General features: G+C 36.1%; 1 protein-coding gene across 1 annotated transcript in view; it reads right to left on the bottom strand.

Annotated features, from left to right (window-relative positions):
- The window catches only part of EXOC2 (exocyst complex component 2), a 127,705-nt gene that overhangs the window by 48,355 nt on the left and 54,498 nt on the right, over positions 1 to 24,852 (bottom strand). The window contains exons 11-16 of the mRNA XM_063401340.1: positions 24,567 to 24,685; positions 12,924 to 13,049; positions 9,646 to 9,770; positions 6,260 to 6,328; positions 5,852 to 6,009; positions 2,688 to 2,809 (exon numbers count right to left, since the gene is read on the bottom strand). Of these exons, the coding sequence (XP_063257410.1) occupies positions 2,688 to 2,809; positions 5,852 to 6,009; positions 6,260 to 6,328; positions 9,646 to 9,770; positions 12,924 to 13,049; positions 24,567 to 24,685 (719 nt within the window). The remainder of the gene's footprint in view (positions 1 to 2,687; positions 2,810 to 5,851; positions 6,010 to 6,259; positions 6,329 to 9,645; positions 9,771 to 12,923; positions 13,050 to 24,566; positions 24,686 to 24,852) is intronic.

The following is a 24,852-nucleotide window of genomic DNA, read 5'->3' as shown; positions in this document are numbered from 1 at the left end:
GTATCTTTGAAATCTTAGAGCTTTCTGTAGCTAAATTAAGAAGCTTAGTTATAGTGTCATACTCTGCAACTCTCATGGAAGTATAAGCTCAGTGAGGATAAAAGGCATTAAGGGATTCTGCAGAATAATTACTCTGTTCACTTTCCTACTTAATTAAATTGATATTCTTCTAAGGGTTTAGACTGCACTGATCAACCTTTACATGTTTTTGTGGCTGCTCACTTTTGCATTCTGTTCTTAGCTGATACAAATATAAAACCCACCAAATTTCTTTCTCATATTTCACTGCTCATCAAATTCTAGTCAAAAACATTCATGTAAACTCCCTGTCTAGTCTGGCATTCACATTATTTCTCTTTCATGACCTTTATGACCAGTGACCACATACAGGAGGGAAAGAACACAGACTGCCTCTCAGGGCCAGTGTGTGTACATGGCGTTTAGCATAAGACAACAAAAAACCCCTGTGCGTGGGCAGGTTTATCGTATTTGAAAAGCTAAAGTGCTCTAATGAATATTTTAAGGACATCTAAATATTTTAACTACATTAAATATTTTAATTACAAACTGAATGCCTTTACCAATTTACAACATGCAGCAAGAGAAGATACTAAAGTTTATATCAGCACTTTATTCACATTTTTAAATATTAGAGAGGTGAAATTCAAGCCTAGGAGGAGAATTTTGACTTATGTATTGCAGATATAGCTATTTATGAGATACATTTACATAGCTCCACGAGAATATCCATTACCTTTTCTTTCACTTGTTCCCCAATAATAACAGTGTTTTCAAGGGCCCAATTAACCTCGTCATATGCAGAAAAAAAATCCCCACTCTCTTAAATACATTCCAGAAATACAATTTTCCTTAGTAGGCAAAGAATAAAAAAAAAAAAGGGGCCCACAGATGTTGCATGCAATGCAACAGCATGGAATGAGAGTTATGATACAAGCAGGCCTCTTTCCTCTGTTTTGATGCTACAGCCAACACACAGAACTGCTTCACTGATAGGGGATGGAAGCAGCAGCCAAGGAAGGCTGCTGTTATGGCTAGACAAAAGAGAGCTGTGCTATCCAGCCAGTAACACATACCAGCATCTCTAGGGATCTGCTTTCTTTTGATTCAAGAAAGAAAAGTATGAATTGCCTTGCATGAAAAACTACAGTGCAGGCTACCGCAAGAGTTTTTCCTACACAGAATGTAGCCAGCAATGAACTGCAGAGCAGAAACTCTGCATCCAAACAAAGAACTGGGCTATTGCCATGATGCAACAAGTGGGTGAAAGCAATAACACAACTGATTTTTTCCTCATTGGTCACATATTGGAGCTCTCCGGACTGTGTTGGAGAAGCTAGGTAGGAAGCTCAGAGACTGGATAAGCCGAGGACTGTCAAGAAAATGGTTGAGAGCTAAATATTTCCTTCCTTTGAAACAGCAGGACATCTGAGGAATCACTCACAGTTCCTAGACAGAGGAATACATCAGTCCAGTAAGACCATCCTCATGTCACAATTAGATAACCTCTTACACCATCAAGAAAAAGCAATTGAACTCAAGTGTGCTAAGGGATGAAAAGCAAAAAAGACTTTCTCATACTTCATGTGAAATCTGAAATAGTGATAATACTTTATAGAATCTTAAGGAGACAAGACCATGTATGAACTAATTTATCCATCCTGCTTAATATTAATGCAGAAAAAACAATGTTAATTGTGAAACGGGATTTAATAGAACAAGAGCCAAGAATGTAACTCATATCAATATCATAACAAATACACCACAGATAACTAATGATTTGTTGTCACCAAAAATTTGAAAATTTGCTTGATATAGGCACCTATGCTTGGCATACTTAAGCCTAGAGTAAAACTCTACATAAAATCATATGTTAAAGATTAAGAGTGACTAAATTGTAATATTAAAAATCCCTAATTTTTTTAACAGAAGGTAAGTAGTCATTTGGAAAAAAAAACCATGGCCCTGCTAAGAGAATTAGAAGATCAATCTGCCCCAATTTTTGGAGAGACACTTATTTCTAGGAGATCTATTTTACTGAAATTTAAGTGTCAGAGTTGAACACAAAACAGCAAGAAGAATGGCCTCTGATGGTATAGAGTCACATTAGATTTAGAGAATGTGTTACTGGTCTTCACAATCCAGACATTTATGGCAGAAGTTGTGTACACAGCAGGAAACCCTGGGGATTACAATGTTAGTAAAAAGCCTTGGAAACCACACAACTAAAATACTTTATAAAGGGCTTTGGATTGGTTTTTGGGCTTTTTTTTTTGTCCTTTTTTGGGGGTGGGACATTGCTTATTTAATTCTTTATGTTATAGAAAGCCTCAAGAAAAAAAAAATATATTTCCAACATGGAAAAGCTGCATCATGAAATAAATCAGTTGTGTTGTAGAACTGTCTCAAACCAAAAGAAACAAGTCTAACCTAATCTGTTTATTAGACTGAGGGAAGAAAATAAGTTATAATTTATTTCTGGCAGAAGAATGAAGTATTTGAGTAACTCTTGCGAGAGATCATATGATATATGATCATATCTCGTAAGAATCAGATGAGCCCACTGCCACTCTAGCATCTGTAATAAACACAGTTATCTATCCATGGTTTGGCCTAATTAGGGGCACAAAGAACAACAGTGAGCAAGGGGACCTGCAGCCTTCCATTACCTTCAGCTGTGTGTTGCAAGGTCACGATAATGCAACGGACACGAAGGTCCAGAATAAGATCCTGGATGATCTGAAGCATGTCATTGGGTATCTCGAGAGCAGTAAGAGACTCAGAACTAAGCCTGGAAAACAAATAAAGTTAGATGAAAGTGTAAATCTGAAGGTTTTTTTAAGCTGATATGACTACATTGAATTTTTCAGACATTTTCTGCATATATAAATACAACAGCTCCATTCTCAGTGTTTCTTTGAAAATCATTTATCCCATTCTGAGAAGATTAATTATTTATTTAAATAAGAATATTGTAAATGCAGATTTATTTTTCTGTACGATTACAATAATGTCATCACAGCAACATGCCACCTTTTTCTACTCTCTTCTTGCACTTTTCTGCTTGATCTCCTGTCCTATGATCCAGGAATAATCGTTTTGCAGTAGAAGCAACTTTTTTGTTTGTTTAGATGAATGCCTAGGTCAAATACAAGATCCACAACTGGGTTTCTGAGATTTTTTTTACTTGCATGAAAACAGTAACAGCATTTAAGATGCTAGAAATGGTGATGTGGCTGTGCATCAGATTGCTAAGAATATACATATTCAAGGAGTCAAAATACAGCTACTGCACCATGTGCAGAATAAATTAACTCACTGTTTTGCTTCCAACTCTGACCAGGCACAAAACACTGGTACTACAAGTGAGGATGGAGACATTAATTTCTTTTTTTCCATTAGAAATAGTAGCACAGCAGCTACTTGCAAGAATTAGGATTTCAGTTTTCAACTAAAAAGCTGCACTCATGCTCAGAATTAGTCAGGAGCACAGAGGGATGTTCACTGCTTTTATCCAACTCCCAGATATGTAAGCAAGGACAATTCAACGGCAGGCACTGTCATCTGCCCTACTGCTAATACTGAGGAAAACACAGGCAACAGAATGTGCCAAGGTGGAGGAACAGGAAAGCACAAAGCAAACAAGTGGAATATTTCCAATCATCCACCTGTAGACTCCAGTTCCATACCTCTGGTATTGGGCACAAACCACTGAACCTCCACCATTAACCAGGCTGCTCTCCATCCAGCACAACTACTGAATTAGAAGATTAGAAAAATCTGTACTATCCCAGCCAGCCAGGAAACAGAACATAAATACCCATCGGTGAGAAATTTAAGTTAGTTTACACTGCTCAGAAGCCCTGTTCCACTTGAAGAAGAGGTGATTCCACTGCACACACAGCAGTCACATCCCTAAGATTATCCTTTTTTCTCTTATAAGACACCCTAACAGATACATACCTTTCATACCTTTATAGAAAGGCAAAAGTCTTGCCAGCAATGGCTCACTTGATTGCATAGTTCTAATTTATTCTCTGGGACCTATTCACACTGGGCAATGACAGGATGGGGTACAAGAGAAAGACTGCTATCACCTGTGTTCCACACACAAATATGTATGTGTGATATCAGCTGTGTGAGACGTACAAACAAGCACAAAAATTAACATCACACAGATATAATGACAACTCCTTGTTATCTAATACTGTGAGTTTATCACTCTTATATACAAACAGAAAACAGTAAATAATTTGTGAGATGACAGAAAACAGTAAAATTCTATCATGTGCTTCACAATAACTTTTAGTTATGAACTGTGAGAATAAGGCTTAAGCTATTACATAACTTTGCAACAAATAAAGGTCTTAGGCAATGTGTAGACTTCTGCTGGGAACAGCCCACCTTTATCATTAATGACTTGCAAGAATTTTGTCAGGCTGTCAAAGTGTGGGGGCTTGAAACTAACGTACTTGCAGCATAAACCTGCATAAACTTCTGACCTGGTCATCACTGATCAGTACTCTATGATGACATGTTCCATTCCTCTTTTTCAGATGCCCCTTTTCTTCTCTACTTTTGATCACTTTGCAGTAAAGTCTAGCCCACTTTGCTCAAGTGCCATCATGAAGAAAACAAGGTGGGGAAAGGAGTAGGAGGGAGAGAGGATTTCCCCAGCTCTCAGTTCAGTTCATTACAAGGGTAGTGCCCGGAAAGCAAAAGGAGATTCTCTGAAAGAGAGCCTTCCTATAGTCTGTAGCCTCAGCCTGGATCTTATCACAGCTGGCAGGAGCACAGCTAACCTTAGAGAAACGGTGCGTACATTTCCAAGCCAGTATTACAGATGTGCAAGTGCTAAAGTCTAGAATTTTATAATTTGAGTGAAACATGATCATGCCTTGCCTCTCATAAAAGGGCAACACTGCTGCCCCTTTATACTTTTTCATCAGGTCAGTCCCTTCTTAAATTGAGAGCGCTCCAAAAAATTAAGCCAGAATAACAAACTTCACATGGAAATATTTTTCTAGGTTACAGCAGAGATAATTTAAGTGACAACAGAGTGAGAGAAACTGTTAAACAGACTTGACAACAGGTGTGCATCACCCCATCTGCACTAAGAATATCTATACATGATTATACCCCTTTCTTTTCTGTTCTTCATCTGTGCTTTGCCTGTTACCTGCTTAGAAAACTTGAGATAAAAAGTACAGTATCAAACCCAGGTATTACTCAAAAGGAGTAGTTACTTTTCAAACAATAATGACAATTTTTCTAAGTCCCATAGACAAATGCAAGCAAATTCTGTATATTATGTGAGTTATTTTGCAATTAATGAAATGTACATTATTAATTTTATAAAAATATAAGCAGAATGACATTATAAGCAGGAGTATCACCTTTCATTATAAAACTGTAATGTTAAATTATGATCTAAGAATAACTACAGAGAAAAACATGGTATTTTCACCCATTTTGGCAAATATGGGAAGACATATAGCAAATACAGCAAACAATTACTTTCTATCCCAAAGAATCAAATCGTGTTTCATTCACTGAGTGTCTATGCTCTATGCTGTGCCAGGGAAATACCTTTCTCATAAGATGTTATGGGAAAAAAATGAATATATTATTATGCAATAAGACTATCATGAGACATCGTTAATTACACTCGCACCCTGAATCTGATATAAGCAATTTTTTTTTGCAATCCTATTTTTGAAAACGTTAACATTCTCAAAACTCATGATGTTTAATGCAATCAGCGAAACATTTTGTCTTAAAGCACACATATTCCACAAACAGAATGATTTTATGCGTCCAGAGATCCATTTACCTTACAGTCTGGATAACATGTGTTAGCCACTGTCCAGAAAGTTCAGATTTCATCTCCCAGCCACCATACTGTCTTAATTCTCCTTCTCTGAGGCTGAATGGAAGCAAGGCTCCACGTATAAGTTTTACCAGAGAGTGCATCACTTCCTGAATCATTTTCTGTATCAGAAGAAAGGAAGAAAAATCAAGGAAAAATCTCTACCAAATTGCTTAAGCAGCCATGTACTTGCTATATACAACAGGTAGAAATGTTAGATTTACAGGTGGCTCTTTATGGTAGAGAGGAGAAGGAGGTATGAGGCTACAAAATTTATTTAAGAAATCTTATTTTTCAGGGTGACACTAAAACCATGAAGGACAAATGAAACAAATTAAGGTTCTCCCCACCACATCTCCCCCAACTACTTACCTTGAAATCATTTTGTCTTTGCCTAGCATTTTTCTTTGATCTTTCCATTTGGCCAGATTTTTCAGCAGTCTTGTGAAAATGAGAAAATTGAAAAGTGTAAGTATCTTATAACCACTGTTAAAATAATTCTGAAAAAGGGGGTTTCAAAGTGAAGAAGTGAAAACTGATGAGTTCATGATGTAATTATAAAAACAAACTCAGGGCATTTCACTAAGCAAAGATTATATATATCTCAATAAATCAACTTAATGTAGGTAAGTACCCTAATGTTTAATTCTGAGGAAAAAATGTGTGCTTTAGACAAAGTCAGAGACAAGCATAAGAGTAGCTCAAGCAGTACAAAATTCCTGAGGTAAAGTTTTCTCACTGCAGTGTTAGTGAGATCCAAAACATATATATTCCATTTGTGCACCAATTTGACATGAAGAAACTGTATTTTTTTAGCATGGAAGCTGACAAGAGAAAGTCATCTATATGAAGTGGGAGACAATTTTTGGAATGAAGGCAGTTTGGAAATGCATGATGTGAGGGGGAGGGTTGCAGGGTTTTTGTTTGGTTTAGGAACAGTATTTTGTTACAATGCTCTTTAAATAATTCAACTAACTGTAAAAGAGACTGCAAAATAAGCAGCATCTTTATTGTCACTTCTTTGAGAACAGAGGAAGAGTACTCGTTGCATGAGACAGTTACAGTTGAAGAAAAACATGATTTGACTAATAGTCTTCCTGTTTGTAGTTCTACCCTTCTGTGGAGAGTACTGAGATCTCAGAGAGTAGTGAGTAGAGTAAATTACATTGAAAAAGTTATTTCATATCCTAGGTGAAGTGCAGATGTCGAATTTTATACTTAGAAAATCTCCTATTTTATGTTTGCATAGCAACATCTACTGGACAAGAAGTGCAATAACATGACAGGAGTGTACTCAGAGACTATCACTTTACTTTCAAATAATTCATTTAAAATGCTGTGTTTTTCAAAATCCTTCCTTAGTTAAAGCATTTAAGATTTTTAAGATAAATAACTTGAAGTGAGCAAAAATTAGAGAAAAATCAAACTACTTAACAGTTTTGGAAAACACATAGCTATAAAACTCTTGCATGTTAAAATTCTGAATTATATCATTTCAGACAAGGAGAACAACCTTCAAACTATTGCTGCATTTAACTCCCACTTCTCTCTTTTAAAGCACTAAAAAGAAAAGTTGTATTGCTTGAAACTTCAGATAACTACTATAAATTCACACTGGTTTACAGCTGGATTAAACAGAGCAATTCATAGATCTTTGATTTTTTTTTTTCCAGTGGTTTTGCTGAAGACCAATCTTAAACCTTTCCTGCACAGACAGACCAAAACTATCTTGTGGTAAGATCAACGGTTACTACTCACATTTGTGATTTCACCTAGAGTGATTCAAAGAACTCAGCTTTTCAAACTGTTGAAACACCACATACATCTTAACTGACAATATTTTAGGGCATACAGCTAACCTTTCAGAACTGAAAAAAACCCTGCCACTTCACAAACTGAACAACATAAAATACGTCTTGAAGTGCATATGTGGAGATTTTCTTTCTACATTTTTACAATGTCTTGGAGACTTAATTAAGCTAACTGAAATAACCCTGTCTATACACCATTTTTTACAGGATGTTAAAAATGTAGCAATTGCCTTGTTTTCTGAATGATGTAAATAGCAAACAACATGGTCAAAGAATTTTCTCTGTGGACAATTAAAATCTGTACTGTTTCTGATAGCAAAACACAAACTTCCAGTCTTGAATGCACTGTGATGACAGATATTCTTAGGTGCTCTAGGTGTATTTCAGCTTCTGTCATGCCCTCCTCTCACTCATCCTCAACTGACGGTGGAATGCAGAACACACAGGAGGAATGGATTCCTTCTCATCTCCCCAAGAAGTTATGAGGCTTCTTTAAGGACCAAAGGAGTGCAAGAAAACAAATGTTTGGGGATTCATTTCTTACAAGTTCAGAATTAGGCCCAAACACAGAAGAGCATATGTACCTTACAGACTAACAATAAAACTACCTCTTTTGGTTTTTTTAATACGTTGAAATAAATGTTTTGTTCAGGCAGGACAGAGGATCACTACATTTTCCACTTGCAGTCATTTTCATGAACAGGATTTCTTAACCTTGTTTACAGTTCAAGTCTTTGTTTCTCTAGAAACTGCTTTCTATTTCACTGTACACAGAAAAAAAAATCCCAGTAACTTAACAGGTGAATTTGTAAAGTTTAATTTTCAACAGTACTGGTGTCAAATAGAAAGGTTGTCATTTCTCTCATGAAACAAATTATTTTTGTGAAAGTCAACAGTACTGAGGTTTATTCTTGATTTTACTTCCTTCACTGGACATCAGGTGTAAATGTCATATCTTTCTTTTGATTTTTATAATGTAAAATGAGTATAACACATAGCATCCATTTCACTGAAGCTATAATGCTCCCTGCATTGTGTTCAACATGTAAAGGGCTGTAGTATCTACTAGTATCATCATATGAAAAGAGTGTATTGATTTCTAAACAGAAGCAATGAATAGTAAATTAATTCTCTGGTTAGGGAAATAGAAAATAAGAACATAAGCTTCTAAATATTCTTTTTCAAAGGTTCTTGTTTTTTCTACTTCTTCTGCTTCCGCAAAGGATAGCAGAAACACATGATGACTTCAGAATGTAAACACAGCAGAACATAGTATACCACAAATTCATTAATTTATTAAAAAAATAATTTTGAGAAGTGTCCTTTCAAAATCTGTTAAGGGTGTGCATATAAAAACATCATTACTTTCGTTTTTCCCCTCTTCTTGGATTATCAGGATTATATTTGCATGATTTGGAAAAATCAGATCATCTGAGCAAGAAGGAACAGTAGCACAGGTAGTTGCAGCTGACTAACCTTCCAGACTACACTCCCTGATGTGTCCGTGAATTCTGCTCTGTGCCTTGGTTATTTCACAACTCTGGTCTTGAACCTAGCCTCACTTCCAAATACTTAAAACTCCAGAAATGAGTATTCCCTTTCCAAAGAAAGGAAACAATATTTTTTCTGTATGACTCTGCCTTTTACATATCTCTACCCTTCATGCAATGTGCTATTTCTTCAGATCACCAGTGAAGGGCCAGCTATGAGTAAGAGGTGAAAGCACACAGATAGTATTGAGTCCAGCAACTGAACACAGCCACAGCCACACACACAATCCCCACTGTTAGAATTTAATGTAATCCCACTGTGTGCTTACATTCTTTTAAAAAGAAAAATCCCTTACTAAAATAAGTTGTTACTTCTACCAGTGAGATACAACACTTCAAATACAATTATTACAGACCTTTGTTATTTTTAAGTCCTTTATTACAGAAGAATCCATACCTCACTGAATAAACTTCCATTCACATAAGAAACCCAGAGCTTCCAGAAGTTGGGCAGCTGACTGACGACAAGTTTTGTCAACTTTTCAACAAATACAACTTGCTGAGGAGCTTTGTATCGCCAAGCTAAAAGGGGAAAAGGGGATGGAAAAAGCAACATTAACATTTTTAAAAATAACAACAAGAATGTACTACTAGCTTGCTGCTGCACCATATTACACAAGTTGACTATACAGTATATATAAAACCTTTAGAATAAAAATTAAAAAAAATAAAGCCCAGTCTATATTTGTGTACACAATTTGTATACATACAAGCTCTTTCTTCTTCTCCTCTCGTGTGCTTACAAGGTGCCAACACTATGACAGTACCTACAGAATAGTTTCTCATATGAGAGTATCTAAGGCAATCCACCTAAAAATCCATTCAGTCTTCTGCCTTCAAACCACTCTAAAATGTAAGGTAACACGAAAACAATCAAGACATTAGAAAAGTTTCAAATTAAATCTTGGCAACAGATAACTTTTTTCAGTTTCCTCTGCAATGGGCAAAAGCAGGTAAAGAGAAAGCTGAACAGAGGCAGAAGTACTCATTAACACAGAAAATAAAGAAAACCATGTGACATATTCTTCCATAAACCTATGTTCTCTGTTGAGATCTTCATGATTACAATGGTTTAACAAAACAGGGTATCAACACAACTGTGATAAGAGACTTGTATTTCACTTCATGAACTACAGTCTGCTTTGGAACACTTGGACAAAGAAATCATGCATTTTTGAAAAACCCCAAAACAAATTGCCAAAGCCCCCAAAACACTTTAAAAAGACATGTTTGTTGATGTGGTGGTTTTTATGTATAAACTCAAGTCTTGTACAAATGATAAATTTAAAAATGTGATATCAGCCTATGTAACACTGTGGAAATGCAGAAAAATGTTGCACGAAATAGCATTTTTTGTATCTACTTTGCTACACAATGTTGTCTACACACAACAGGAATTCACCAGTTAGGCAAAAACAGCCTAATAGCACATTAGAAACTAGTAGGCTTCACCAGAGCCTCACTATTTTATTGTGTTGGTAGACAGTCTTGAGTCTCCTTGAAGAACAGCATGCCTACAGCAGCTTCCATTTGTCAAGGTGTCAAGGATTATGTATTGCTCCATTTCTTTACTGGAGAATTGAACATCTACCCTATCCTCTTCTCATGGCCAAAGAGTTTAGGCATTTTGATTTCGTATTTGAAAATAAAGTCATAATAGAAGCCCAAAGTTTGGAAAGAAGGTCTGACATAACTCAAGTGCAACTGTACTAAGAGTGATATAATCTGTTTAGGAGGCATGAAAATGCCAAAGCTCAACTAGAAAAGCTCCTGGTGCAGACATAGATAAGATACTGTCACCAGCTTGGTTTATGGCTGCCAGAGAACTGGTCTAGTCCCAGTGGCAGAAAAACTCTCATTAACAAGCTGTGACTATGTGAAGAAGCTGTGCTATAGCAGCAGAGGCTCTGTAACTTCTACAAACCCCAACTTCTAACAAAAAAAAAATTCAGTTCCTTTGAGAAACCATTTCATCTTTGCCAAAAGCTCCAGCACCAATCCAAGGTTATAACCAGGGATATCTGTTGGTAACTGGAAACTTACTGGCAAGATTTACTTCGTTTGTGAAGTTCTTTTCCCCTCAAGGAAGCATATTTCAGGCTTAGTCCCAAGCCTGCAGACAGCACATACCTCTTAGAATAAGCTACTGCACATTGTGTCAAAAGGTTTTGTCGGTAAATTCAGGATATTTTTACTTTTTTGCTAGAGAAAGCTCCAATGTATATTTTATTCCACTGATTCTATTATAACCTCTGCTATACCATTCTAAAGATGAAACTAGAGTTATTGTCTATTGTTTACATATTCTGATGAACATATGGTCAAGGAAGAGCTGAATATTATTTGAATGTTGCAGTTTTGAATTCACAGTAACTTCTTTAACCAATATCTTGGACAATCACTGTCAAATATATTGCAGAAAAAAAAACCCCAAACACACAAAATCATCAAAGAAGTCCAGAGATACCATTCCTTAAATTTACCAAAAACTAAAAAGATCCACAAACAAACTGAAAATAGAACACATCACAGCACATTTGGAATGTCAGCTCTTGTACAGACATCCTAAACTGTAGGTTTGCTTGGTCTCTCCACTCAGAGAAGGACAAGGATGGCAGAGCTATCAGTGGTCGTGCACCTAAGCACCAAGGAACTCAACTGAGAGGCAACTCATTCTACCTCTAGGAAATTGGGATGGATTATTATTACAGTGCTCTCATTCTCCAGTTCTCCTTTGAATCTTGGCTTAAATTGGTGTCTACAGAATATGCAAATCTTGCTGAAAATTTACCTTTTTCAGTTCATAAAAGGCAACAGATCCATAACTAAGACTCTAAAAGCAAAATAACTGAAGTGGAATTGTCAGCCATATATGCAGTAAAGTCCCTGCTCATGCAAAAGAATTCAAACAACTTAAACTGGATTTTGGGTGTTGCATGCCACATTAAGTGTGGCATGCGTATTGCTAGTGGATGGCATTCAAGAACAACCAGCAATTTAGTGTTTTACTTTGTAACACTTGCTAATCACCTCATGCAAGGCTTTGGGCTGAGAAATGACAAGGGTAACAGTAAGACAGCTATTTCAGTAAGGAATATCTATTCTGTCAAAAGTATGTTTTCTGTCTCCTGTGATGTCACCATTGAAAGATTCCTGGGAAGAAGTTGTTTGGAAAAGGGTATTGAGGGCACTTAAAGGCCTCAGCTAGTTGAAGACAGACAGACTGCTTGAGCTTAGTCAAACATTTTGTTTTCCCTTTCTGGGTTTAAAGAATCAGAAAGCCAGATATGTGAGGTCACAGAAGGTGCAAATGCAAAGAGAACCATCTTAGCAAACGCACACAAAAGGTATAACAAGCAAAATGTAGTAGGCAGTAGGTGGCTATGAATGCAATAGAAAAGACCTGGTTTTGTAGTAAACAAGAGTTTTACGACTTTAACAACATTTTAAGAAGCAAATTTTGAACTTAAATTTGAATTTTATGAACAGCTCTTTGCTTGCAGAAAACATGGAGGACTTCTTTAGTAAGCAACAGTGATGTTTGAGAAGAAAGAATTGTATTTCGTAACAATCCAAAACAAACACAGAGTGTGAGTTTTTGTTTGGGCTTTTTGACTACACTGCACAGTGTACAGTGGGGGCTGCAACTTTTTTTCCAATAGGACAGTTACCTACCATCATCACGGCCAGACTGAAAGCTGCTGCCCCTTTTCAGTGAAGCACTTTGACTGAGATGGCCGATCGGCGACGGGCGCACATCGCTGTCCAGGTCCAGCATGGGGCTGTGGAGCAACGCGTTGCCTGGGCAGAGGATAAAAAACTCAAAGTCAGAATAATTTTGCACATTATTTGACATGCAATTGCATGCTGCATGTGGAATTCTAATTTAATTCAATACAAATGTTATCTTACAAAATGTGATACAAATGTTATCTCACAAAAAAACTTTTAATCTTGTTTTAGTTAGTGTCTTTGTTCATCTGTATCAATGCCATTCAATACCACCACTACTGAGTCCCGCAGTAAAGCTGAAATGACAAGTACCACAGGGAAAACACCATTCTTTGGTCTGTATCTTTCTCTGTTTATAATTAATGCCCAACAATTAGTTGCTTAAAGTAATGTATAAATATGTATTTATGCCATTAGTGACACTGCCCAAGCTTTTTTTCTGGTGTATGTCTTAAATACACTTTTCAACAGCACAAGTTTGTGTCTAGCTGAAGCAGTTAAGGGCAGAATGCTCAACTATTACTTAGCTGTTTTGCCTCTATGGAGTTCAGGTAGAGAGAAGTCATCCATCAGGAATCAGATGAACTAATGGCACGTTCCCTTTGTAAATGTCCTTATTTATACATAACTACAAACCCACAAAATATTTTCCAGTGTATCAAACAATTACGTTTAACTTTGGGTGCCTGTCCATGTGTAGGTCACTACTCACAAGTCTAAGTGAGGATCTAATCTGATGGAGGAGGATACCTGGAGTCTAATATGCATTTTGAAAAATAACCACGTAAGAAGAATAAGAGAACCATGATAACTTTTTAATGAACTGTGGCACTTCTAGTAACTTTTTAAAAGTCTAAATTGCTGCTTTATGCATTTCACCTTATAGAGACGCTTCTGAAAGTAGTCATCAAAAACTATTTCAGCATTGCTCAACTGAGCTGTAACAAGTAAACTTAAATGAATCAAAATTCACAGCATTAGAGAACAGCGCAGGTTGGAAAGGATCTCAGAAGGCCATCTAGTCCAGTCTTTCATGGGAAAGGGAGCCAGGGTGAGATTATCTAGCACCCTGTCCAGTTCCAGTTGAAAACCTCCAGTGATGGCAACTTTATAACATCACTCAAGAGCTTAATTCAGTGACTGATTATTCTCAATGCAAAAAAATCTTTTCTTATACTGAGATGAAACTGTCCCTGGTAATTCATGCTGAATTCTGTGGTGAGAATACCAGCATTTGAGTTTATAATGTTGATTTTTTCCAGTGATACCTACCTTCATTTGAAATAACAGGAAGGTCACAAAGGACAGCCATGAGAAATAACACTGAAATACTCAGATTTAGGAGTAACACAAAGCAAAAACTATTCACATTTATTCTGGTGTCAGAGCAGCATGGCAATAAAGATATACCTAATCCTTTTACTTCAACAGCTAGGGCTTAAAGAGCAATATAAAGTATTGTGAAACTTATCACAAACTTCCAATAGGTGACAGTATTGGGTTTTACTTAATTTTAAAAGAAGTTCTTTCTCTTATAATTCTTTAAAGGCTTTTAAAGAAATTTCCTATGGCCTTCCACTGGAGCATTATCATTACCAAAGTAACTGCCAGTTCTTCTACTCAACTTCTTACTGTTCACAGTATAAAACACATAAGTAAATAGATCCAATTTGCTACATCATTCACAATTGTGATTGACACACTATGAAACAACCCAGTTGAACTCAGCCCTCCTATCTTCAGGCTGTGCTCTGATTCTGCTCACTATTTAACTCCTACACCACTTATTAAACACAACTAATCTTGATGACAGTGTTAAAACTGATGAGTTTTCAGCAACATAGAATCTGCTGCAGTGACTTAAGTGTATTATCCACTCTCACCACAGACAAGATCTACAGTGAGTTTGAACAAGAAATTGTGGAAACATTTTTCCTTTTGAAAGAACTAAAAATGCACAATAATGAGAAAGCAAAAAACCAAAGCTTTGTAGTAATCAGCATCCAGGAAAACAATCCAGTCACCTTACAAAATGAAGTAAAAACAAAACAAATTCATTCCCCTTCAGGTAGAAAAAAAAAATATATATATCCATTATATTACAGAAATTCTACAATTTTTATTCTACAAAATAAAAAGAAAACTGTAGAAGACCCTGAGAAAATTAAAGTGTCTCAAATAATTCTTTGGATTTCAGGAGCATTTGAGTGGGATTCAATATATTTGCATTTTATTTGGAAAAAAAAAAAGTATGTCAAGAAGGCTAAGTCAAAATTGTCACAGATTTCAGACATATTTTATTTAAAAAAACACTGGCAAGAGGGTAGCAATGTTATTTTCATAAAAACTACAACAGAAGACAATTCCCTCTGATCTCTCTGCATAGAATTCAAGTTCTCAGCTTTCAGACAGTGTGTTAATATAAAGAATGTCTTGTAAACAGATATTCTCTAAAAATGACAGTGCCAATTAAACCTCAGAATTAAGAAAAACAGACACACTTTCCAAAACACCTTAATGTGAATTAGTTCAATTAAAACCACTTGCTCGAGGTAACTGTATTGCTGCTGATGCACTAAGCCCACGCAGCCCGAATGGTTTCTATATTCACCAGTAACAGAAAACATGTAAAGAATACTCTCTTGTTCCACCAGAAAAACCACATCATCAGTTTGCTGGCGTACCAGGAAAAGAAAGTTTAACATGAACTAATTTCTTAATTGGTTGTCTAGCATTACAAGCAAGTATAACACAGCAGCAGGGAACTACAACAGCACATATACCCTCAGGACTAATAAACATCTGGACTACATTAGCAAAGCTGGTCTTGCTTTCACCCTACCAGAAGATAGCGCTTGAAGACTGCACACTAACGCATAAATCTTGTAAAAAAAGTGAGAGTTAACTTACAAACAATTTTTCTTCTATCCCAGCTTGTTCCCTCTCTGGAGCCAGAAGCTTAAATTTAGCAGCGTAATGTAATACAATGCATTAATAGTAGTATGGACTGCAGACAATAATATTTATAAACCTAAATACACTAACCAAATAATAATTTACTGCCCACTCAGTATTTAATTTGTGTACTATTTTTAGATTCCTGGATCCTGAATGTAGGACAGCAACAATTTAAAGTTTTGAAAAATTAACTTTTTACTGTGCTAACAGGTTTTAAGTAGTATAAACAACATGAAAAAAAATATTCCCGGTAGATCTTTACTTTTAAAAAATACACTGCATCTTTGAAGCAACAAAAGTATTTTTTTCTAAAATACAGCATCTACATGGAGCATTATCTGTCAGTGACTCCAGGAAAGACAGGAAAAAGAAATGTACTACATTCTCTTCTTCTACCCAACATTAAAGACAAAACAAAAGTATAACTAACGCCTCATGGCATTTACAACTATATGATCATAAGAAGATCAAATATGAAGTTTTAAGGATCTCAATACTGCTTTAATTTTATTTTTAAAGGATTTTAGTGGGTTTCAACTTTTTGTGCACAGATATTTTGGAGGTGTACTTCAGAGGCTGTGCTGAAAACATTTCTGTGGTTTTGTTCACTCTTCTTCTGTTCTAGTGCAGTAAGATCTCACCAAAATAAGAATCTAAAGAACACAGTATAAGCACAATTCTTTTTGATATTATTTCTCTAACTTTCTGTAAATCAAAAGCCACCTGTGCTGACCCCAACTGCAGGTTTATCATACTATAGGGTACTTCTACAGCTCATGGACAAACCTCGACCCCATTTTTTGGATTGTTACCTGCAAGCTCTTGGCAAGCAGTGTGTGACCACCTCCATCATTAAAAAGACAATTGACATGAAATTTGCCTAAAATAAATTTTTCCATGATATGCAAACCAGTCAATGATTATAAATTTTAAAAGCTGCTTTACCTTCATACTCCTAAACTATTACCAAACTGAGTGTAAAAATTGTTCTGCAATATCCATTGCTCCACAACTGCCTGAGTTTTTCACCCCTCTGAGGTCTGGCAGGCAGAGGTTTCTTGAAAAAATCACACATTTCTCACCTCCTTCGATAATACGGCCTCAGCCACCCTGCAATTCTGCCAGCCTGATGCATCAATTACATGACTTCCAGTAAAGATTTTTTAAAAAGATACTGGTGATCAGGGAATTAATATTGTGCCAGTACTTCCTGCAGTGACAAAGAAAATTGTTAACAAGTGACCAACCTTAGGTTAAGTGATTTTTCACTGAGATTCTCCACGTAAGTCAAATGTCAGCCATTACACAGACTTGCTCATATTCAACAAGTACATGTACATACAACATACACATCATGTATATGAGCAAGATTAATTAAAAAAAACCCCTACATGATGTGCAACCAGGTGAATGCAGCTACTGTGTTTTCTCACCCGTTGCGTATCTTACAGTGAATTTTCTCACAGGCTACAATAGCGAGGGAAGGCTGATCTGTAGCCTCCTGACTCTCTGAAAGGCAGCAGACTTCCTTACCAGCCTGAAACACCTTTGAACATTTTTTCCTGTGCACAGCGGGCCCTTGTCCTGTGCTACAGCCTGACCACCCACTGTTGCTTGTTGACCAAACACACAGTGCCTGGAGCCCGCACCGACACAACCAGGGCAAGATTCCTTTCAAGGACACTGTACTGAGAATTTCAATTTGTCTAGGCAAGAAATTAGGCGAGCAGGTAACATTACTGAAAAATTAACCTGCTCAGTAGATGAATAACTGCATTTTATTCTTTCTTAAGTGCTTTTTCTTTTTAACTTTACATTTTATAGTGATCAAGAAGGAAATTGATTATTTTTCTAGAAAGGAGACGAGCATGGAAGATTAAAATTGATAGGAAAAATGTTTTGGGGAGATATTTAAAAAATGAATGCTTTTTAAAGTCTTAAGGCTAGTCTTCATTCCTGTAAATGCATTTATAATGAAACTGTTTTCTGGTTTACTACAAAAAGGGTAATTGGGCCTATTCTAGTGGTGTTCTAAGTACTTCACAGCCTAAGGATATGCCTTATTGTCAGCTCGTAAGGCCAAAAAATTCTGAAACAAGAGCCAAATATTCAAGTTAAGAATATAAATAAAAATTACTTCATTTTACTAGCTTCAGCAGACAGTAAGATCACTAGCACTTTTGGAAAAACTCACTTTAACTCAATTGCCTGAAAAAGTACTGAAGACTGGAGCAGACACAAAGGTAAGATTTTGGCCACTGAACAGTTTCAATCTATCTGCATTCATAATAATCTTTAAAATTTTTATTTTAAGCTACTTGTGTTGCTTTTTAATCCCAACAGTTACTCTCTTTATAATACTTTGACATTATTTAAAGTATTACATAAAATAAGAACGCCCCCTGAACTTCTGAACATGCTGGATTCTACTAAAATTTCTAAATTACAGCAAACTTACAAATACAGGTAGTAAAAGGGGAAAATAGATCTGCTGTTAATTTTTGTACTGATGAATTTTTATTTTCTCTCTCACTTTTTTTTTTTAAATTAATAACCCATTAAGAGTTTGCTTGACATCTGCTGTCAAAAGAATATTTCTGCTATGGACAGGGGATGTGGTTTAGACATGAAATGGCTCCCAGCTGCAAGAATTCTTCTTCCAGATGTACAGTAAGCAAAGGCAATGGAAGAGAACCAGCTGCTAGGATAACAAATTGAAAAGGCCCTTTTGACACAAGCCTTGCCGGCCTGTCTGATCTAACAAAGATGGATCATTCATTGCAAGGTGAATAGAAACTCAGTGTGGCAGAGAAGAAAGAGCAACATGGTCTAAGCATCCATTTCTCTCTTTCACACCAAGTACAGCTGCTGTTACTCTGGCACAGAAAAATCCTGTAGAGTTTTTTACAATATCTGGAGAGTTGTGCATCATACTCAGTGCTGCAAAAATTTTTTTTTCCAGCAATAAGAACTAAAAAAAAAGATAATAATTTTTAAAAAACATAGTGACTACTATCATACTCCTGTTTGGAGAGCTGGCTCCACATTGGGAATTTTATTAAGTTGTGTATTATATATTCTGCAAACCAAAGGACAGCAGAAAGGTCACACTACAACCATGTCAAGTGTTTCCATTTACAGCTTTAGTTTCTAATCAAGTTAGCTATTGACAGGTAGCTTATTTGCAATAACATGAAATAAAATCTCAGACTTGCATCATAGATAAGTGATTTAGGTCACTCAAAGAATCACCATCAAAGGTACTGGCAAAAGTGGTTTTGATAAGAACTTGTAGGAGTGAGACTTGAGAAAGTTTAATAACCTGCTAAGAAATTAAGGATTTCTGAGCCAGTTTGATGATAACTGGATGAGAGTCTGTACCCATTTTAGTTCAAAGGATCATGAAACCTACTAAGCCACTATTAAAGTCTAAGCAAATAACCACTGGCCACACAGAAGAGAGTCTTAACCTCCACAGCTTCAATTCCTGATACTCACATTAAGAATCCCATTGCTTAACTCCTCTTGGCTATCTGCCCAGTGCCTCAGGAAAATTTTAAACTAAACCTCATTTATTTACATTTATTTTCATGTCATCTTATGTCATTATGTTCTCCATGTTTCCTGCACTCCAACAAATCTGGGAAGCATAAACTATAGTGAAAAACTACAATTATACTTTAGCTGCCAAGTACAGTTACAATTTAAAAATATGTAAAAGCTTAACTGAAGGAAACCATCTAGTATCCAGGTACCAGAACTGAAAGTCTCTAGATGTCTACAAATCGTAAGACCAAAGGTCAAAATCAGCAATTTGGGCTTTAGCCAATACAAGTCAAAATATCAGCACAATTCAGTTTACCATTCAAATATTTCTTACTAGAGATCTAGTAAATACTGTTTTGGGTGAGCATATGCTCTTCTATTGTAACCTTTATATTCATGGTTTGAAAAAATGCTCTTTTTCCTTTTTTTTTTTAATCTCATGCATCTCCTCTTTAACATATTGACATACTAAGTAACAGTAGCAAACTGGCTTTACCTACTTGAAGTCCTTCCAGTGGACAAAACAGTGGGATATGGCTAGATAGATAACATGAATTCATCTATACTTCAGGAAGACCTCATGACCATAAAAAAAAGTTTCAAAAACAATAAAAGAGCACAACTTACTATTCCATGAGTAAGGCAGATAGTATTTTAAGTCTTCTATTTAATGATATAAATCCATATATTTACAAGCACTACTCCATAAGCAGAGCTAGAGCTCCAGCCAATTGCACGTGGGTCCCGCAGCTGCACCATTAGTGAAAGAATCTGACCATCTGAGAAGCAGGAGAATGGCTTAAGACAAGGACAGGAGCACGGGAGCTTTATGATTCGGGTATCCCCTGTACTGCCTCACTATGCCTTTGGTGATGCCGTTTGGTCTCTTTGTCCTGGCTACTTATACTTCAGTGCAGGAGAAATTCTGATCTGCTCTCTTATCTGCGCTTTCACTCCCTCCTTAAAACATGTGGGCTTGGAGTCAAGCAGTTTCTCATAACATGAACATCACATGCCTACATTCTTTTTTGCCTCATAAATGAGGAAGGTCTGCTATAGCAAGAAATAGATAGGCTAAAGGCAATGACGGGTGAATAACAACAGCCATCTCTTAGTACATAATGAAACATTAATCTACAGAATGCAAGATTAATCAGCAAACCAGCAGTGTTGTTTAGACTGAGGGGAAACACTACATCCACACACACACATACAGAGTTACTTCTCAAGGGAAATAATACACTCCAAAATGCTGCTGTGAAGTACCTCATATACAGGACTTGAGTACATCCTACTTGTACCCACTGAAATAAATGCAACCAATTAACTAATAATCAGATTGCTGCATCTATTGATCAATGTCATACTGCATCAATTATAATCACAGGAAAGATTCCATTAAACAATTTGCTGTTGGCACTTGTCAGCTTTTTAAGTCACAATGCCAAATTATTTGACAAAGCTTAACACAGCTGGATATGCCCTTTCAGTTTTTGGAAATAACATTAACACAAGTTGGATTAACTGGAAACAGACAGTATTGGAAACACGCAGGATTTCTGCTGACCCCTGAAATAAAATCTGAGAAAGAACTCCCAAGATCATTACAATAGTGTAAACTTGACATGGTTTTTTCTTTCAAGTTGCATGAGAGACTGTACCACGCCATGATATTAAATGATACTTTGCCCATCTAGGACAACATTCCAATTGCTGAGTATTTCTTACAAAATGGAGTTCATCTCTGGTAATATACAAGCCCAGAGTTTTTTTTAAAAAATTGTTGTGATAGTAGTAAAGGATTCACACTTCGATTAAAAATACATACTTTGATATCAATCTAAAACAAACATGTATTTAAATATATCTTTAATACACAAAGTTCTGACAGCACATTCCAATACCTCAGCATCTAAATTAGCTCATTCTTGTCCTTCAATCTGGAGGCCCTTGGAACTTATTAACAAGAGGGAAATCATCAGGTGATTGTCCTAGAGAAGATGTGGAAAACTACACTTACTCCTTGTCAGCATTGGGGACTTTTCCTGACTGCCATTACTATTGGCCTGGATAAGTCAAAACCTCTTAAGACAATAGGAGAAGATGCTATTTCTACATAAGAAAATGAAATTATTTCAGTTCTAATGACTAATGGGTCAGTCTTCTAGTTGTGTGGAGACAACTGGAACGATTTTGTCCCATATAATACAGTGTTGACTTATACTAGTGACTAAATTTGGAGTAAGTTCTCCTTAGAATTTTCTTAGGATTGTTTTAGCTTATTTAACAAATAATTGCAGTGTTAGCCTTCCCTTCCTTAATACATCATGGCCAGCAAATAAATTGTTTGAGACTATTTGAAGTTTGACAATTATCAGCAAAAATCCTGTCCAGAATGTCTAATGTTTTAAAAAATCCGTACCTTATCCAGGTAAGAAAAGCAGAGTTTTTTTAATTCCAAAACTATTTAAAGTAGTAAAAGTCATGCGTAATGACTCCGAGCACAGTTCTCCTTTCAAAACTAATAAAATAGCAGCAAACTGCTTTAGCACAAGCTCAGCTGAAAGGTGAAAAATTTTGCAGAAATGTAAAAACAGATACAATCTGCTACTGAGGTTTAAGTTTACTATGCTGAAAAGTTTTGACTCAATCAGTCTGAACCCACAGATTCAGTTGGCAAAAGAACTAAGGTAAGAATAGCCAGAAAGAGCTGGTATGCTCAAGGTGAGACTACAATTGCTGTCTGCTTGTTCCACCATTCATAATATGAAGACTGCCATCTGCTAGAAACAATGGAAACCTAGAAAAATTTAATGCCCTTTTCATTAGAACACCGGTCTTATGACCCATCTCTTCCTCTAAATGCTCGATAAACAAAAAATGTAAATCTCCTTTTGAAGCATGTGTTAAATGGAATACTTAAATGTTTGAAAATTTATTATTATTTTATCTTAAAAAGAGCTTAGGAATTTATGAACATATAAATAACATTTCTAACTTGATTAAGTTGATTAGATCCCACAGTCTTGCATAACTAAACTGAGCAAATCTCCACACTTTCCCTGTTTGAAAAGCATATACCTATTAAAGTAGATTAAAATGCATGCCATGTCTCCCATCAAAACCAGCATTGTTCTATTGGTAGAATCATTCCTTCCGCATTTTCTTCTTTCCTTCTCCTACCTGGTGTATGCAAAAATTAAAGATCTACAGAAATCAAAAATCATGCTTAGCAAATTTCCTTTGTCCTGCTAGATACTTAGTGAGAAATGCAATCAGCTAGGATTGATTCTTGAATATTTTGAAATCTGTACAAAAAATGTAATCATTGGAACACCACATAGAAGATGGAAGATAATGATTTGAATTCAATGAGCTGTTAGCATTTATTTCATACATGCAGAAAATATTACCTATTAATACTTGCATTTGCTAGGCATTCAAGTTAATTAAATTGCCTCTTTGGTGAGTTAAACAAAGCTCTATCATAAAGGCCTCTTTGACACTAAGGCTGAGGTAAGCAGTTTTGTTGCAAGAAAAATACCAAAAATATTGAGATTTTTCAAGGCAAATCTACGAGTTCAGACATATTTTCTACTCATTCACTGGAGCCTGCATATCAAAATTATATAGACTGCAAAAACAAAAAGTCTCAAGTAGTAAGTATCATCATTTTTCTTGCTAGAAAGCTGGAAAATGGCCATGCAAAATTTTGCAAGTGAGAGAAGAAGGAAGCTTAGAATTATTAACCATAGCTGTTCTCACAAGTGAGTTTTGCTCCTGATAATGTTGTGAGGCTGGTGGTGGTACCTCATAGGGGCTTTTGACAAGGAAAGAAGGTGGAGGGGGGTTGGAAATACTCTGAATTTTGACCAAGATGGTGGAAAATGGTGTGGCATTCCAGCTGGTTCCATAGCACTTCACACTGTGTAGGGAAACAAAGATGGTCTGTGCACACATTTAAGCTAAAACTTACTGACATTGCTGTCACAAGTGATGCACCCCATGAACTCTACACCTCATGTCACAACCTGTGCAACAGAGAGTTAAAGCCTCTGCAGAAAATTTACAGCACATTTCTACAGCAGCTCCAACTCAGTAAAACTTTTGTGGTTTCTCAGAATAAAATACCTTATTTGGCTTGGGATATTCATGCACTAACACTAAACATGGGAGTTACCTATAAGCCAAGGGATGTCACATTCCAATATGCCTATTCATTTCAGAACTGGCAGCAAATGCTGTAAGACTTCTTGAGAAACAAGGCACTGCTTCTACTTCCTAATCTGAAAATTCAGTTTTCAGATTTTACAACTAGAAATGTCAGGCCAGCAGCCTTCCACCTGCTGGAAGCCTTTTTGTACATAGGCTAATGTGAGAGATCATGTTAATTTGTAGCTAAGTTGCTGCCACATCTGCAAGCAATATCTACAGTTTTTTTGAGGAGCAACGTCGTCAAAGACAGAATATAACTATGTATTCATATTGGTCTTAATAATAACTTTGCCTAAATATCCCTTTTGTCCAGCTCACAGGTCTGTGCGGATTCAATGTAACCTGAATTTTGAAACTGCACACAAACAAAGAAGAGGACTCCATAATACCATTCACTTCATGCCAAGGAATTAAGCATTATTCCACTGTGCCTCAATGTCCCGTTTATCCATATACTAACAGAATATGTTGTGACAAAGAAATCTAACCAGCAGATTCAGAGAACAATCTAAACTTGATATGACCTCAATCCAAACTTGATATGACCTACTGTTTCAGGAGGACAGTAAACCATGGATAATGATTGAAATTTAATGCTTTTCCCATGAACAGAGCTTAAAAGTTATAAATTAAACAAAAAGAAAACTCCAACTGCTGTTTTGTTTTTATAACAGAATAAAGACAAAAATTAAGTCAGTATTCAACTTTGTAAAAAGCTATCTAAATTGATGGGGAAAAACTAAAATATCCTCTGTACACTCGAATCAAATAAAAGGCAATGCCAAACTCCTAAATGTCAAATATACATACATATATATACGTATATATATATATATATATAAAGGTGAAATAAAAATGCATCCTTGCCTTTTTGCTCTTTAACATAGCTCTCCTTACAGTTGTGCATGAGCTGCAGAATCCACTGATGTTGAGCACCAATGCACTGCCATGCTGGGTCCCCAGGTGCATGAAGATCAGAAAGATACCTGTAAAATGCAGTCCAAAAATCACAGTTCTGACTTGGCACACGGAAGACCTCATTAAAACAGATCAAGCATGTAGTGAGAAATAATTTTTCTTTTTTTACATAATTTTAAGAATTCAAGAATAATTAAGATACACTCACATCCACTGCAAACAGAAGTTTTGCATT

This window comes from Prinia subflava, chromosome 1 (assembly GCF_021018805.1).
Source record: "Prinia subflava isolate CZ2003 ecotype Zambia chromosome 1, Cam_Psub_1.2, whole genome shotgun sequence".
NCBI lineage: Eukaryota > Metazoa > Chordata > Aves > Passeriformes > Cisticolidae > Prinia > Prinia subflava.
This window is presented reverse-complemented; position numbering and strand designations above follow the sequence as displayed.